We start from the raw sequence: 18,553 nt of genomic DNA on the forward strand, positions 1-18,553 counted from the left end.
GCTGTATTGTTTAATGACAAATTTTTATTTGTACTTTATACAAGAACAAATAATGGATTAAATAAAGGTTATTCAAAGGCACCATGGATGTATTTTCTTCATTTTTAGGTAATTTTCTCAGTTTCGGTGTATTTTATTATAGGGTGTTCTATATTTAGCCTTAAATGACAATATGTTGTCAACTTGAAACCTTTCTCCTAAACCTCACAGACCAAACTTTCTACATAAAACTTTTTTTGTGAAGGTTAAACAGAAAATGTGTAATTTTTCTGGATTTTATGGACACGAAAATTTCCGATATACTCATCAAATTTTTTTCAAAGAAAATAGCTAATGATTACATTCATATTTATGAAAAGCATTCTAAGACACTTGATAATATATTACAGCATTTTATAATTTTTTATAATAATCTACGACGGAGCGTAATGAGTTCAGTATGACACACAAACGTTTTCCAGTTTTAACATTTCCCCGTGATTGCTATGTATTCAAATGCAGGGCTAAAGGTTGCAGAGTTTCCTGGGTTGCAGTTAACATTCGAGGAGGGAAAAATAAATACTGACATTTGGGGAAGATTAAATACTAGCGTTCAGAGCCTTTTTTCTGGCTAGACCCCCTGGGGCTTTTTAAGTCCCACATAATGATGACTTTCAGTCCCAGTTGGTCTCCTACAGTGTCCAGACTGTAATGTATAATATCAGTGCAGGCACAGGGCAGTGTTCAGGGTAATGCCAGGCGTTAAAGACAGGAAAAGCTCATGCAGAGGTTTTGTAGTTGGTGAATAGATTGTAAAGGACTCTGAGGGTGGACTTCAGGTTCAGGTTGACGACATCTAGAAAAGAAAAAGCAAAGATTATTGAAGTCTGGTGTCCCCGAACTGGTTTGGGGAAGAAAACGATTTCCTTGTCTTGGCATGTTTGATAATTATCTTAATAAGAAAAATTGGATGGCTGGAATACTGAAGAACAAAATAAATAGCTATGCTACCATAAAATCAGATTTAAAATGAAAAGGAGCCAGTTCTATCATTGCTGTTAGACTGTTTCCCTCAAAAGGTTATTTGTAATTTTGGAAACTAAATGGTGCTTAAAATATCTCCCAAAACTTTGCAAATTATCCTTAGATGATGTATTACTTCTTACAAAGAGATTCAAAGGCACAAAAGGACTTTCTGTTCTCTCTGCAAGCATCACGTGTTCTACATGAGAGCTTATTTGATTATTAGAATTTACCAAACTAGCCTGCCTTAACAGAAACTGAACATTCAGCTTTCCCTGTTTGGGGCCTCCTCTCTTGTTTACAATGAACCCACAGATGTGGAAACGACAACCTTTACACTGATCAGAGCATTTATACTGCATGCTGTGCGCAGTGCAGTAAATGCTTGAATAAGGTATGCCTCTAAACACAGATATCAAGGTTTTTTTGCTCAACTGTGTCTTTCAATATCTACATTAACCTGTCACTTCATTAGGTACACCTTGCTAGCACTGTGTTGAACCCCGTTTGCCTTTAGAACTGCCTTAATTATTAATGCCATAGATCCAACGCAGTGCCAGAACATTCATCAGAGATCAGAGATTGGTCCATATTGACATGATAGCATCACACAGCTGCTTCAGGTTTTGCCAGCTACACATCCATGATGTCAGTCACCTGTTCCACCACATTGCAAAGGTGCACAGATCGAGACTGTGGAGGTCATTTGAGTTCACTGAACTCATTGTCACTTTGAGATGATCTGAACTTTGTGACATGGTGCGTTATCCTGCTAGAGGCACTCGTGAGAAGAAGGGTAGACACTGGTTATAACGTGATAGACATGCTCAACAACAACACTCAGGGAAGCTGTGGCATTTATGCTTTAATGCTGTTTATCCCAAATTTGTTGCCTTCCTATCACCTCGAGGCAGTCTGGAGATTTTCCTCTGACCTCTGGCATCAGCAATGTACTTTCTTTTTTTTTTTTTCAGACCATTCTGCATAAACCCTAGAGATGTTTGTGTGGGAAAATTACAGGGGATCAGGAGTTTCTGAAATACTCAGATGAGCCTGTCTGGCACCAACAACCATGCTACGTTCAAAGTCACTTAAATCACCCTTTCCCCCCACTGAACTTCAGCAGGTTGTCTTGGTTGTCTACATTTCTAAATGCACTCAGTTGTTGCCATGTCATTGGCAATTTGAGTTAACAAGCAGCAGAACAGGTGTATCTAATGAAGTGGAGTATGGTGTATATGCAGTATTTGTGAATTTGCAGTATCCGACAAGCCTATGCAGGCTTGCTATAGCTATTCATTCATTTCATTAATTCATGAATTTGTTCATTGATTTTTTTCTTTACAACAGGAGTTAAAAAAAACCTTGACTAATCACTGAAGGGAAATTCTTCAGCTACAGCTGCAAAGACTGCAAAAGCTGTGCAACTAAATTAACAAGAAAAAAAATACTATTGGTCAAATTTAAATTCAACACAAAGAGGAATTCTGCATGGCAACACAATGGAAAGAAGGAACCGTTGCAATGCTCAGTGGAAGACTTCACCTTAAATTTTGTTCAAGTGATCAATCCGCTGTATCAGATAACATAATGAATACGTTTTTTAACCAAATTCAGACCTTAATGATTTCAAAAGACTAAAATATGACAAATTAAGGAAATCATTTGTCATATTTTGGTCATAAAGCAATAAAGTCTTATTCAATTCATTTTAATTTCCTTTAATCTCTAATAAAAGATATGGATATGACTACAAAATGCAACTTAGAGCTGAACTAACTCAGCAGCAGCTATCCAGTTTTAGAGTGTAAGACAAGGTTTCCACCTACTGGACAACTTTTAAAATTACTGCTGCTGTAGCAGATCAACAATACTAACCCTGTAAATTATGCGATTATGTAATACAACAACAAATACCTTCTGGTCTGGCTTTGGGTTTCTTTAGGCCTCCTTCCTGCATCAGCTCAAAGGCAAATGCCACATTGTGGACCTTAGAGGGGAAATAAAAATGGCAGTTAAAAGCGACTTTCATCACCTGCTAAAAATCCTAGTTTGACTTTTTAATCTGAAATCACCTTCTGCTCAAAACTCTCAGGCGTGAGGAAGAAGTTATACAGTGGGACAAAATAGTCTTCCAGCAGCCCCATCAGTAAAATCAGGTAAACTCCATCAGCAAACTGGAAACACACACACACACACGAATATTGCACATTCTTTAAAATAAAAAACAAGCACACTCTGCTCAAATAAATATTATATTATATGAAAATCACAATCTGAACCAAGGATAAAACATGCATGAAAAATTCATAGATTGTCCTTTGACTTTGATAATAAGGGCCAAAGGTTCTACAGAAATCTTTTTACCTGAGATTCCAGCTCAGTAACTTCCAGATTCAGCTTGTTTAGGTGTTTGTTCACAAAGGTGATGAGTGACTGGAAGCACATTCAGATCATTATTAAGTATTACAACATGACTGCCAACACATGCAAGTCCTAGACATTATTATTGTAGGAAGGAAAGGTATCCTTTTTTTTTACCGTTTTTACCACGTTAAGCTTGTCAGGTGCATGATCCAACAAAGTGTCAAATGCATCTCTCTCTGTGGCGAAGAGAAAAAAACATCACGGTTAAAAGTGTTTAAACGGTTTCATATTTTAGGAATTGTCAACCATGTCAAAAAGAAGACAGATACCACTATAATCTCCCACCTCTATGTATAGACCTTAGCTGATTGGTTTAGATCAGGAGATCTGATTGGAATATGGTGTCAAAAGGTCTGTTGCCTGTCTGTCTTTTGCTATTAAGAGTCTTCTTTGTTTAATTTTTACTTAAAACTTATTACTGTCATGTTTTGACCTATTCTACTGTGATTAACATAAGGCCGAACTCATCATCAATGATAATCTAAGCTCTAAGCCCAGATCTATAATCCCAAGCCTATGGACAGGCTTGGGATATCACTGGGTGATATCACTGCCTGAACTCTCTTACGCAGCTTTCTTGTCATTTCTTTAACTATTCTTCAGCAATAGTTCTGCAGGTTCTAGAAAGACGTTCAAAGCTCTTTGGATGTTGACTCGCTGCCTTTTGTTCTGTTCTTGTGTTGAGTGTTGCAGCCCAAGCTCTGAGGAGGCCAATCCATGAGTAATAGCGATCTATTATTTTATTTTTTATGCTTTTACTGCACTGGTAGTGTGTTTGAGATTATTGTCATGCTGGAAAATGAAGCTGTTGCCAATCAGAAACTTTACAAATGCTACCGCATTGTGAATCAAAATCTGATGTTCCACTGTCACATGTCTGTAGACACTCACTGTTTTACCTCTCTCCTTACTTCCTCCGCATATAGTGATGATAATCTGAACCAAAAATTAGATATTTGAAATGATCACTCCATAAGACCCATATCCTCTGATTTTCAGTCCAGTAGTTGTGTCATCTGGCACACCTCAGCCTTTTATCTCTGTTTCGCTTCTTGAAGAATGGCTTCTTGACAGCCACCCCTCCGTTTCAGACCATTTTAGAAGGCTTCAGTGAACAGCAGATGGATCAACTGAAAGTCCAGATGCATCGCTAAGGTCTTTGCTGGATTTTTGCCATTTCTAAAGGAAATGACTTTCAGTCATGTTTATCTCCTGTAGATCATTTTTAGGCCTGTCATTTCTCCTCTTGTCCTCCTCGTTTCCAGTTTCTGAACAGTTTTTTTTTAAACTTCAGATATGTCATGTTTTCAATTAATGGCTCTTTTGGAAACACATTGTTGGTCCAAGAATATTATTTTGTATTATGTGTTTATGTAACAGGCTGCTAGCAAAAATTTCCCTAAAGATAAAATTTAAAATAGTTTCTTTGCTGAGTTGTCTGATATGTGTAGACACACCACTAGCTCATCCCTTAGTTAGGTGCCTTTTTAAAAAAAACTTGAATGATTCATCTGTTTGTCTTAAACAACTAATATTAACTAATGTACTTGCTTTTTATTCACTAAAAAGAACAAATACATTCCTCTGAAATTGGTAAAAGGACTGGTTCCTATATAGCGTTTGTTACTATATCTGAACTCTATACAACATGCCTCATTCACTCAAGACCTTTTTTCTATGTCTAGGTGCTTTTCATCTAACACACTGATGGATGCATCAGAGAGCAACTTGGGGTTAGTATTTTGCCTAAGGATATTTGGCATGCAGACTCAAACCACTAACCTTCTAATTAGTAGAGGACCTGCTCTACCTGCTGATCTACAGCGACCTCAAACTGGTTACGTCTGGACTACAAATGAGTGAAACAGCAGCCAGTGTCCAAAGAAAAACCTTGAAAGACATCCAGAAAACCTGGAGAACTATTACTCAAGACCACTTTCAAAAAAATATAAGCCTGCCTCCTTGAAAGCAAACTAAAACGTGCTTGTTTATGACTCTCATATAGTATGATTTCCATTAGGTAAAGCAGGGGTGGGAGAACTCCAGGCCTAAAGGGACGGTTTCCTGCAGGTTTTAGATGTGTCCTTGATCCAACACAGCTGATTTAAATGGCTAAATTACCTCATCGGCATGTCTTGAAGTTCTCCAGAGGCCTGGTAATGAACTAGTCATTTGATTCAGGTGTGCTGACCCAGGGTGATATCTAAAACCTGCAGGACACCAGCCCTTGAGACCTGGAGTTCCCCACCTCTGAGGTAAAGGCTGGAGCCAGGCTAAGTCTTTACTGAGCTATTAATATTTCATTTATAAAAATAATTGAACATTTTCCCAAGATAATGATTGTTTTAACAAAAATAATAAATGCTAAATAAATGAAGTTCAGTATTTCCACAGTGTTAAAGAGATGTGTTCAGAAGCTCACCAAATCTTCCCATCATCATTCTGAAAAACAAAAAATGAGAAGAAAATATCAACAACAATTCTTTTTCTCTGTGCACCTCGTTTTCTAGCCTCCAGTTATGATGCAATGCATCAGATGCTAGTAATACTTAGAAGCATAACTACTAAGAATCAGCTCTTACTCTGTGGTGCTCGTCAGCTCCTTGGTCATTAGAGCTGTCTGTAGGATGCCTTCTCGTTTCTGCACAGACATGCGATAAATTCTACTGATTACATTATTACATGAGAGAATAAATACATTTGATGATACACCATTATGATAATCACATGGGCAGTAAAAAAAAAAAGACAGAAAGATGAAGAGAGATAGAAACAGCTGTCACATGCCTCATTGTATCATATTTTGGATTGGTCTTGGCTATTTGTGTTTTTACACAGCTCTTTAGTTGATGTAAGATACCATCAAAACAATTTCTAATGATTTATTTGTGATTTTTAAAACAAATCTCTACTTGTTTCCATTTTCTCTTATTTTGGTTGTAACTCAATTTAGTGTAATTCAATTTTATTTATATAGCACCAAATCACAATGGCCACCTCCAGATGCTTTATACTGTAACATAAAGACCCTACAATAATACAAAGAGAAAAAGAACCCCATTAGCAAGCACTTGGCAACAGAGGGAAGGAAAAACTCCCTTTTAACAGGAAGAAACCAGGCTCAGGGAGGGACACAGATGTAGGGAAACTGATGGGAGACTTTACCTTGACCACCACCACCTGTACGGAGACGTGCTCGGGCAGCCTGATTGGGGCCTGGAAGTGCATAGCGAGAGCCACCAAAAGATAGATGATAGCCACCAGGTTCTTTGAGTGGATAGCTGTAAAAATAAATAAAGTGAAGATTAAACCCTCTTTCAAAGAGCGAGTTCACATAAAAATGTAAACAATTTTTGAAACTTTTGAAAAAACACCACTTTTCAAAAAGAAACACCGAAAACCTGCAGCTGACAAAGGATAAAGCACGACTTGGTGTAGTAAAGTCATTGTTAACAACACAAACTAAAAGTGCTGATGGACTCACATATTGTCTCTTGTGAGGGGGAGTATTATTCAGATTTTACAATCTTTTCTGTGGCTCTGACAGAAGCCTTTCAAAGTCTGAGAATAAAATCCTAATGATGATGATGACTCATGGTGATTATCATATCTTAGGATGGATGCAGTTGAAAGATTTTTGTTAGGAAGTAAACATCTGATGAAAGATGATGAAAATTCCAAATATATCAACCTCTAATGCTTCAGATGTTTTCTATGTTCCTTAAGAGTTCTGTAATTCATGCATATCACTGAAGTCAGCACAAAAACTCACAGTCTACACTCCACTCAACGGTCCAGCCATGAGGCCTCAGCACATCGTTGACAGCTTCTAACACCGTCTGAAGCTTCTGTTTCTGGCCAATTTCTGACTGCGTCACCTCCGCCACGTTCAGCTTTCTGCCTGACAACTTTTCTGTCGCAAAAACAGGAAAAAGTTGTGTTTTACCACATAGAGAAAAGTAAGAAAGCATCGAAAAATTAGAAGCTAACAGATTAGGTCTAGTTAAAAAAAAATGAAATAAATAGACAGAAATATCCTTTGCAGACAACAATGTGGATCTATAAATGCAGACTAACTCTGTGAGGCTAAATTTTCACAAAGAACCAAAGTGAGAAAGGAGCGTGAAAACTAAATGCAAGAAATCACACATCAAAATTCACAGAAAATATTTTCTTGCTGTGCATTTTAACTGTTGTTCTTAACACTTCAGGAACATATGCAATTATGTATGCATTTTGTATAAACTGCTTCTATCTAGATAGATAGATAGTAGGTAGTAGGGGTGCAACAATACTCGTATCGATATTGAACCGTTCGATACAGTGCTTTCGGTTCGGTACGCATATGTATCGAACAATACAAAATTTTTAATTTATTTTATCAACTTTTCTTCTGACGATGCTGTCTGTGTTGAGCGCTCAGTGGATCTGCGTTCGACTACTCCGCCTAGGCTGCACTGTCGAGTGCAGATCCACTGAGCGCAAGCTAGCGAGACAGAAGTTAAGCTCGTGGCAACGTGGCAAATTGAACCTCCCCCACCCTCATTCAGATCTGGCCTTTGGAACTATTTTGGTCTTCATGTGAAGCATGACCCTGAAGGTAACTGTCATGGACAAAAGTAAAACAATATGTCGGATGTGCCACGCAATGCTCAGTTACATTAGTGAGAACTACTGCGTTAGCACAGTTAGCTCGTTAACGTGTTGGCCGTCCAGCCCCACGCACGGGCGATTCGCTATAGCTCGTTAACCGAGATTTTCCGTGTTGTGCCGTTAACGTCATTTCAGATTAACGCTGACAGCACTAGTGGGAACACAACGAATATGACTGCACATTTACTCCGATAGCATCCTAGTGCAAAGACAAGTGGAAGCAGACAAAAACAACAAGCACGCATGCTACAAACTTTACCCGAGTCATTTAGACAGCCGTTAGCACATGATTCTCCTTATGGGGACCTGATATGTTTAATATGCTGCTGAGAATATAGCCCAGAAGAAGCGGATAGTATAGCTTTTATTTTGGAAAGAGACATTTCTCTGTAATAAACTCTCTTTTCCAAAGATGAGTGATTCCTCAATCAGATAGATTTATTTTTTATTACTTTGTTGTTTCAGCAACATTAAATTTAAAAACTGTACTTTTCAGTTAAAATATATATTTATAATTTTAATAAATGACAAATTAAAAAGGCATGAACATTTTTTTGTATCGAAAAAAATATCGAACCGTGACACCAAAGTATCAAACCGAACCGTGAATTTTGTGTATCATTGCACCCCAGATAGATAGATAGATAGATAGATAGATAGATAGATAGATAGATAGATAGATAGATAGATAGATAGATAGATAGATAGATAGATAGATATTGTAACTGTTATACAATTAGTTGAAATGCTGATTTGTTAGTGTTTAACAGTTTTATACTGTAATGACAGAATCCAGTCACAAGGGGGGATCCAAAGACCTTACTAGACACTGCAGCACAATGAAGAAGACACATTTCAGGCAACAAAGGAATGTTTATGTTGTTAACACAGTATATTAAACATGTATTTTACTATAGTGTAACTCTAGAGATGTTAATGTTTATAAAGTGTTCACAAAAATGTTTCTACAAGCAGAATCCTGAATTGAATTTATGATACTTCTCATCACATAATAACAACATAAAAATAATCAGACCCCATCTTATCTTAAAGACCACAGGGTATCATTTCACCCCAATAGGAGACTTTGTTCATAGCCTGCAGGCGTACTTGTAGTTCCTAGAGTATTTAAGTGTAGAATAGGAGGCAGAGCCTTCAGCCGGCAGGCCCCTCTTTTGTGGAACCAGCTCCTAGTTTGGATACAGGAGACAGACATCCTTTCTACTTTTAAGATTAGGCTTTAAAACTTTCCTTTTTGATAAAGCTTATAGTTAGGTCTGAATGAGGTGATGATGAATGCTCCCTGAATTAGGCCACGGTTGCTGGGGACTTCCCATGATGCACTGAATGTTTCTTCTTCACTCATCTTTTTTCCCCCTCTCTCACCCACAATATCTTTACACACTAGTTACTACACTTTAATCATCAGTTGTTAGTAATCTGTCTTCCACAGTGTGTCTTTGTCCTGTCTTCCTCCCCTCACCTCCAACCAGTGGCAGGAGACAGCTGCCCCTCCTCAGCCTGTTTCTGGGAGAGCTGTCTTCCTCTTAAAAGGGAGTTTTTCTTTGCCATTGTCGCCAAAATGCTTGCTCATAGTGAGCTGTTGGGGTTTTCTTTGTTTTTCTCTGTATTATTGTAGAGTCTTTACATTGCAATAAAAAGCACCTTAAGGCAACTGTTGTTGTGAGTTGGTGCTGTATAAATTAAATTAAATTAAATTAAATTAAATTAAATTAAATTAAATTAAATTAAATTAAATTAAATTAAATTGAACTGAACTGAACAACATTCATGCTCAATGCTCAACCAGGATAATATAACTTTAGTGGGTATTAATTCAGCTGTTTTTTTTAATTCAATTCAATTTTATTTATATAGCGCTAAATCACATTAGCAGTTGCCCCAAATTTATACTGTCACCATTAGAAGATAACACTGCAGTACTACTTCAATAAGAAATCATCATGCAATAGGAAACTCTCGAATATAACCAATGTTTGGTTTATTGAAAATGCATAGTTTAACTAAAGCAACAGATTGCAACAACCAGCCAATTACACCATCCATAATTGTGATATATTTTGTTTGTGTTAGTGCAGCTAGTTCTAGCATTAATGTTGTGCTGTTGTAAGTTTGATGTTAGATGAAAGTTTATGATTAAACTTTGCATTTTCAATACACTCAGTGCTGACAGAGCGCATTTATTTGATATTTTCTAAAACTGCAAATATTGTAAATCATGATCAGTGATTTTGAGAGGAATCACTCTCACCAAATAACTTCTGGAGTACTTGTCCATCATAACAGTCCTCCTCTAGGTCCTTGACTATGATCCTCTCTTCCTCCAACTCACTGTTGATCCAGTCGATCAGGACCTGGATGCACATCAGAATACAATCGAACTTTGAACAGTTTCTGTACTCTTGTTCTTCTCGCATGATTTTGTCATTGTTCTGATCGCACTGAATCAATGCAGAGATGCTTATGCACAGAAGGTTAAACCAAATCTACCTTTAAGAGATCTTTAAATTTAGGATTTTCCCTTGATGTTGGGTCCAACATGATCCTCTCAGCATTTTCCTCTGTGGAAAACAAAATAATTGTTTATACTAGCATATATAATTTTTCTTCTTTCCAACTTTAAATGTTTTAACAGCTTTTCAATTGTAGGCATAATAATGTCTCACACAAGTACAAACTTCAAGCCACAAAAATTGAATATACAGTGTTCACCCTCACACTCCTGTCAACAGTGATTCACAGTGAAGACAAAGGCGTTTCCACTCCACCCACTTTCATTTCCTGCTGCTTCACTGTCAAACTCCCCATTAGTCAACATGTGTCAACATATTCATATTATGGTTTGTAACCCCAGTAACCTCTGACACCCAGCAGCAAAAACAGCATTTTGTTTTTGCACTGAAGTAAGATTAAGTCCGAAATGAACACAAATAAAGGTTACGTCATATATTATATTATTAGCGGTGATTGCATGTGGTTATTATGTACATACCCAGCAGTGTATCTTCTGGATGGATGTCTGTGCCTGAGGGAAGCAAGGGGGCATTGATGGCATTCTTTCCCTCCTCATGGAGATCACTCACTTATTGAAAAAGAACAACACACAAAAAACTGTAAAACCTGTAAAACGTTCTGGCAAACAGACAGTACAGAAGGTAGACCGACAGACAATGAGACGTGCAAAGACTCTGGGAGAGAAAGAAAAGGAGGAGCGAATGAGAGAGCAGAAAGCAAACACTTGTCAGGGTTACTGGTAAGTAGTAACCCAGTAATCCTGGATCACCACAAAAATTCATGGGGAAAGCGTGGTGCCAGTTTGGTCTCTATTTGCTGGGTGTGCTCCGCCCCTCTAATGATCTGTTCAGTCGTCTAGGCAATAGTTTCACTTCCACACAGTTTTGACTTATCACTTTTAAACATTAGATTTTTTTTTTGACAGTTTGAGATTTGATGAAAGAACAATATATGAATTTACAGACAGACTATTCCTTCAATCTTATCCTCGCCGTTTCGTAAGAAGCTTTGAAAGAATTGCATGCACAGGACGTTTTCTTGGTTTCAAATATTGAAATTGATTTGACTTGGAGCTGGTGGCACAGGTGTCACACATCTGTAACTTTCTCATTTTTACTCTTTGTACTTTTATTCATTAGGAAAAAGCTAGAACCCCTACTTTACATCTTAATTTTAGAGTAAGCTGTTGCGTTTTTTGTTTTTTTAAATTGGGTTGGGGAAAATTGATCACTCCAGCTAATTAAAACAAGCAGGGACTCCAACACTTAGAAATAACACACACTTTGAGTCTAGCTTTTAATAAAATCAATTTCTTCTAAGATGCTTTCACTCCCGGCTACTGTGATTCTCCAGGGATTTAAAGGCTTTTTAGCCCTAATGGCCACATTGCCTTTTATCTTTCTGCAATTTCACTTTCTAAACCACGCAAAAGGCAGGACCACAATCAGTGGTCTCAAATCTGTCACCTCACCGACTCACTGTTTATAAAGCAGCTCAGGATGGCTGAGGAAAACATGAGAACAAAAAAAACCTGTCTGCCCTTTAAGGTTTTCATATTAGAAGCATTGGACAAATTTCTCAAATTGAGAATAAAATTAAACAAAATGTGCAGCAGCGTGCTACAATCTGAACAAAATGATAACTTCAAAGCATGAGTGAAGGGAGGATAAACACAATTAGCCCAGGAGGAAGGGTCCTTGCAGCTTTATTATCTGATTCAGCCTTCTCACAAGAGCCGATAACTGGATAAAAGGCTGAATCTCTCTGCAGATCAGCAGTTTGCTTTGTAATTACAGAACTGCTTTGCTGCATTTTATCATAATTGTGCTACTTCCTCCTTTCGTGTCCCTCTGGCTCCATTGCTGCTGCTTTTGGGTACAGCTTAGTTGCTTTACAGTCACACCAAAAAAAGAAAATCTCTGTTTAAAATGGTCAGATTATTAAAGATAACTCAATTACTGCAGCAGATCTATACAGAAAAGTAAAAATACTTGTAACAACCGAAACAGCACGCTGCTGCATTTAAACCAACACTGCACTAAGGTAACAGGTTCTGGTTCCCCTTTCCCACATCCAGCTTCCCTAAACTCCAGCATGAAATTCACATTACCTTGTTGCTTCCTCTTGGTCCCACACAGGAGGCCCGCCATGTCCTCACAACAAATCAAGAAATCAACCGATTTGGTCCGAATGGCAGTGAGGGAAGGTAGAAAAATCAGGAGTGTATGTGTGCGCAGCAATTGTGTATATAAGTGTGTGTTTGTGTGTGAGAGTGTGTGTGTGTGTGTGTGTGTGTGAATTGCAGTCGGTGCAGCTGAGCGTCAGGGGCGTCATCACGTGTATTTCTGTCACAACCCTCCACCCCACCTATGCGGTCCAGTTACAGGAGAGGCTGAACGTAATGTCCGTGTGTGTGTGTGTGTGTGTGTGTGTGTGTGTGTGTGTGTGTGTGTGTGTGTGTGTGTGTGTGTGGTGTGTGTGGAACAGAAAAAAAGACACCACAGTGGACCTAAACCCACCACATCATCCCGACACACTGGCTGCCACTGGGATATTAAACCATGGACAAAGACAAAGGATGACCGATGAGGTATTACAATCACTAATTTACTGTAATGTGCAACCTGTATTATAACTGCAGCATAGTGTTTAAACACTTAAAAGAGCATTTTCTAAAATGTTTTGTCTACTGGTCAGTAACTAAAGGTTACTAGTTACAGTCTAATCTTTTCACAACAGCATAAGAACTAGTACACTGGTTTCAGGGCTCGATTCTCAGGCTCATTCGGAGCCTGTTGTAATGTAGGAGATTATCAATCAGGCAGTGACTGTCTGTTAACAGTACACTAATTCAATACAAACAAAGCCTGCAGTCAAGAACGTTTATCTTACGCCAGCTTCACTGGACGTATTCGAGAAAAAAATCTGCTATACTGCAAACCGCCATGCAAACAGGGAACAGTGATCACTCAAATCAGCAGAAGCACATGGTGAAATTTCTTTTGCTTTAAATTAAAAGAAAACAAAAAGCTGTCATATGGATAACCAGCCTCCATCAAAAATAACAGCGTAAAGCAGACTGAAATCGACTTGTGTGGCTCCACAACTCCCTGAGGGGGGGTGGAGTTCTACTGACTCACAGGGGAAAGATATAAATAATGCGGCAGTATGGAGAGGACAGACTGGGCCTTAAATATAGCTCTGGTTATTTACAACAGCACAGGCACCAGTGAGCAACAGCAGCAAGGAGATCACACTGAGCTCGCTTCAGCGGCTTCTTTCTATGGATATTAAAGATGACAATTTCAACTATTTAGCTCAATAAACTACACGTTTTATTTACTTGTATTTACTCTGTCTACACTTGCATATACCTCTTCTTGCTCCTCCTGAGCTGTTCTGTTAATTTTCTCTCCTGCTATAAGGATGTTAGCGTGTTCTTTTTCTAATTAAAGAAAAGGTCAAAAGGTAAAAGGAAGTCCAAAGCTATTTAATCCAGGATAATTTTTTCAGGAACAACATATTAGCAGAAGCATACATCTGCCAACTCTTAGTGAATGTAGCATATGAGACAATATTAACGAGCCACTTTTATAGAAGAAAATGACATTTTCAGCACTCTCCAATGAGTACTGTAGTGCTTGAATTACTTTAACAATCCCCATGTTGGTACTAACTGTGCACTGTTGAACGACATTTTGCAAAAGCTCCTATTAAGAAACTTATAAATACACTTTTTTTTTTTTTTGCTGTATCCTTCAAGTCTTTATGCAACAGGATCTACAGGAACGAGCCACCCTGATCAAGTACTTGCACAACTGCTTGAAACATAAAATACATTTTGTGGAAGCTAAACTTTTAAATAGCAAATATAATGATATTTCTAAAAGCAAATCAACATTATGCTAAATATATTCTGTGTTTAGCAGTTTTGTATAAGCTGTACTTTAAAAATATATAAATATACGTTATAAAAAATGTGCTTTTTAAAAATTAAAAAAAGAGGAAATAAAGAAAATTGAAACACATTGGTAAGAAACACTGATCACTTACTGTTGTCAGCATCCATCCTACGACAACAAGGATGTGACACAGTCTTCTCATTCCCTATTCACTTAACTATCATTGTTACAACATGCCTTATGCTGACAAAAGGAAGTAGCCTTGTCAGTGAAAAACAGACTTCCTGTCAGCTTATCAAGGAATAAAGACACACTTGTTCTGTGTGAGACCAGCTCCAGAAATGCAGGACTATGAGCCAATATTAACTATCCACATACAACACCCCGGGATTGATTCTTCAAGTATCTAAACTCTTTTGAAGGGAAGGACTTCCATTATTCCACAATAACATTCCCTAAATTGGTGCTTTGGTGATGGTGGTGCAAAGCATAGTATTTAGCTCTTAAATACATCCACAGTGACCTGTTTGAGGTTAAGGATAGGTTGAGGCTTACAATGCAATTTTTACCTGATTGGGATAACTCAAATGGAAATCTTTAAAACCATGAACTGTAAAACTAAAACGCATGGAGCTTACTGCAAATAAAATGTAGTGCACTTCCCTAAAAACACAGTCATTTAGCATGTTGCTACAAATATAAATGTATTTATATGTGCGCCAATGAGTTCAATGGTACACATTTAAATACACATTTTCATGCAGCTAAATCTGATCCTGGAACAGACCACTCCCATCAAAATTTAAAACAACAACAACAACAACTTTATATTGTGTTATAGAAGCACCATCTCTCTCTCTCTCTCTCTGTTTTTCCCCCCAATTTTTTTTATTTACAGTACACGTTGCATTACATCGCCTTAAGCAACATCTTTTAATTGAGTAAGAGGAAGCGGTGCTGAGGAGTGCAAACTCCCATCGCTAATTATTCATCAGAAGTGAAGCATTTTTCCAGCAACAACTAGTCTGCTGGGCGTTTTCTTTAAGGGAGATAAAGCGTCACACCCCCAAGTAACAGAAGCCCCAGTTACACACTGCGCTCCATTAGCAACACAAACTTCACATGCCTTTCTTTTGTTATACTGATATTCCCTTCAAACGTCACTATGACTGCCTCCCTTGCACAGAACTGCGTTTTATGTGAGCTTTAATAGCCACTGACCACACAGGGGCACTGCGCTCTCACAAGCTGCAAGAACTGCAGGCACTGGTTCTGTGGCTTATTGGATTGGCTGTCCACATCTGAAAGAGTCATCACATGTAGCAATGAGAGCTGCGTGTTGGTGAAATTAATGTGAGGTTCTGGAGCTTTTATAAGTTAACTGTCACATTGCTTTGCAGCTTTCTCTTTACTCTTTACCAATCTCCTATGGATGCTAAAAATCAGGAATGGCACAGCAACCATGAAATCTGAGCAGTATGACTCTGAAAACCAAAAACAAAGTAATATATAAATTACTTGTGAGAAATGATTGCTTGGTTGTGCAAGTTATACTGATGGACAGCAAATCTAGCTCACTGAAGCAGAATATGCTGAAGCTTTAACCTCAAGTTCAACCAGCAGGACTATTACTGTAATTCACAGAACTCCACCTCTCAGTTATCATCTAATTAACTCCCTCAGTAGTCATCAGCACATTTCTTTTTTCTTTTTTAACCTCCTTAAAACTTACCGTTTTATTCGTTGTGAAAAGTAAGCAATGAAATACAGTACATTGAGACTGTAACTAATAGTTACTCCACTATTAGGACGGGAGTTATAAAGAAAGATGCAGAAAGTGTCTAACCAGACACAAAAATGCAAACGTGTTCCATCTAAAATCGCATGAATCTGATTGAAGACAACAGATCTACATAGGTTTTGGACATTTTTGCTTAACCCTTCCTGAGCCCTGGGACCATTTTTGTACATTTTAGTTTTTCAGTTACAAGCCATTTGCACTGTGTTGAATGGAATATAGCCAAATTCTCTAAAAAAAAGTTTGGCATAATTTCATTTCAAAATTCAAGTCTGACTTCCTTAATCAAATGTCTTGACAAGTAATAAATAAAACAATTTACTGAAGATCTAACGCGTAATCTATTTTCTGTGAATTATTTTGTGAACTATTTTCTGTGTATTTACAGTGACACCATGTGCTTCATTTTATGCATATTTAAGCAAATTAAAGTGGTTTGAGGGTCTTAAATACCCTTTAAAATGGGACTCCTAACCCATTAAAATGCCTCCGTGTGCCTTCTGGCGACCGCCCTTGAGTGGAGATTACAAACACATGGCTGGAGAGCACACATAGAAAGCACAAACACTGTAATGCACACACAAGCGTTAAATTTCACAGGGACTGTTGTGGGAGATCACAAAACAGTTGATAATTGTGACTAATCCTGCTAGAATAGCAATGATACTCATGTTTATTTTCATAAACCTGGATTCCGGTCTAGTGTGCGATCTATTTATATGTACTTGCCTCATGTGCCAAGCCCGTGGACTTGCTGCGAAGCTTTGTGTCACTCTTCATCACAAATAAATTGGGTTTCCTTGACTCGTGTATACGTCTTTAACTGTATCTGAACTACAATAACACAGTTTAAACTTAAAATCAGTGAATTTATCAACTGGCTACAATAAACAAGGGGAACAAGAAGCACGAGTCGGGATAAAGCAACACTGAACACCTCTTGTTAGAAGTCATGCGAACAGTCAGTGAATCAGCTGCGAGTGATGCCCACGGGAGAATATTTCCATAGCGCAGACTGCAGCACCATGGACAGAAACACGAGCAGGAAAAAGAAAAATGGGGATCTTCCATCATGTAAAACAAAAATAAGAAAAACAAAACTTCGAATGGCCCACCTTCTTTGGACTTTTTCTTCCGCACCAGGGTTCCTCCTAATTTCCCGAGAAAGGACTCGTCCTTTTTCATTTTTGCGGTCTGAGGGTTCGTAGACACGGTCGGAGCCCCGGACATGTTTGTGTGTCTCTGTGTACCTAAGCTCCCTCTCTCTCCCTCTCACAGTGCTCCGTTAATAAGGCTCACTCCTCCCTGTGCTGCGTTCAGGCACAGGAAAAACGGTCCAATCACAGTGACAACAGACAGGCAAACAACAGCAGGAGCGGCGGTTGGTGGGCATCTACACAAACCACTGATTCACGTGTGAGTAAAACCTTCATTGCTTCGCCGGCTCTCCAACAGCGCCACCCGCAGGTCGGATTGGGAAGCAACGTGTGCGTCATCCCATGGGTTTGAGGGGGGCACAACAGATAGCCTCCCCCCAAAAAACGTCCGTACCAAGCCGTTGGAGTTAACCAATAAATTACTCTTTTTACCTATCTCAATATAACGAATTATTCATTTTGTGGTGATCGTATCATTGCACAGGAGTGAAAATTGGAAACCTAAAACTGTTTCCAGATTTACACATCACTGTTCATGAAAATAATAAGTACCACTGTTTAGTTGCAGCTAAACTGTGAGACACAATGTAATGACAGCAGAGCCAGTGGAAGCTGGAAATGGATCACCTGTGGTTTCAGTTTTAAAATCTTGGCTACGGCTCAAATTGAAATAAAGGAAACAAGAAATTAAACGAGGCTTTTGTTTGTTTTTTTATACATGGTATTACTGGTCTGGCACACTTGAGATCAAACTGGGATGTATGTGACCCATTAATTAAACTGTACTGAATTAACTTCCAGTTTAGGTGATCAGATGACTCACCCATTTCTATCTCACATGATGAGAGGCTCAAAAGTCTTCTGTTGTGAGTCTCACAAGAAACACGGCTTACAAAGAATTGTGGTGATCTCTGAATTCAAAGATATGCAGAGATCATTTCAGAACATCACCTTTCACAGCTGTTACAACAGGAAAAAAGGAACGGGGAGACACATAACCTTAAAGTAAATATAAAAAGTTAGATTCTAGATTTATGCTTGTAAAATGTGGTGAAAAATTACATTAAAATACAATATAT

The 18,553-nt window shown here is 38.2% G+C and overlaps 1 protein-coding gene across 3 annotated transcripts; it reads right to left on the reverse strand.

The window, feature by feature from the left end:
• Positions 1-6: 6 nt before the first annotated feature.
• parvb (parvin, beta) lies at positions 7-17,600 on the reverse strand. Of its 3 annotated transcripts, none has more exons than XM_004563799.5 (13): positions 17,433-17,600; positions 11,096-11,185; positions 10,594-10,664; positions 10,355-10,457; positions 7,202-7,342; positions 6,595-6,710; positions 6,012-6,070; positions 5,852-5,871; positions 3,544-3,605; positions 3,370-3,438; positions 3,078-3,179; positions 2,920-2,992; positions 7-835 (listed from the first exon to the last, which is right to left on the reverse strand). In XM_004563799.5, the coding sequence occupies exons 1-13, from the start codon at positions 17,545-17,547 to the stop codon at positions 759-761; spliced, it is 1,098 nt and encodes a 365-aa protein (XP_004563856.1). In that variant the 5' UTR covers positions 17,548-17,600; the 3' UTR covers positions 7-758. The 3 variants fall into 3 exon arrangements, with proteins under 3 accessions (XP_004563856.1, XP_004563858.2, XP_004563857.1); XM_004563801.3 differs by lacking the exon at positions 17,433-17,600 and adding an exon at positions 14,671-14,701; XM_004563800.6 differs by lacking the exon at positions 17,433-17,600 and adding an exon at positions 12,728-12,922.
• Between the last annotated feature and the right edge of the window lie 953 nt (positions 17,601-18,553).

The sequence above is a fragment of the Maylandia zebra genome, linkage group LG7 (genome assembly GCF_041146795.1).
Source record: "Maylandia zebra isolate NMK-2024a linkage group LG7, Mzebra_GT3a, whole genome shotgun sequence".
NCBI classification, from domain to species: domain Eukaryota; kingdom Metazoa; phylum Chordata; class Actinopteri; order Cichliformes; family Cichlidae; genus Maylandia; species Maylandia zebra.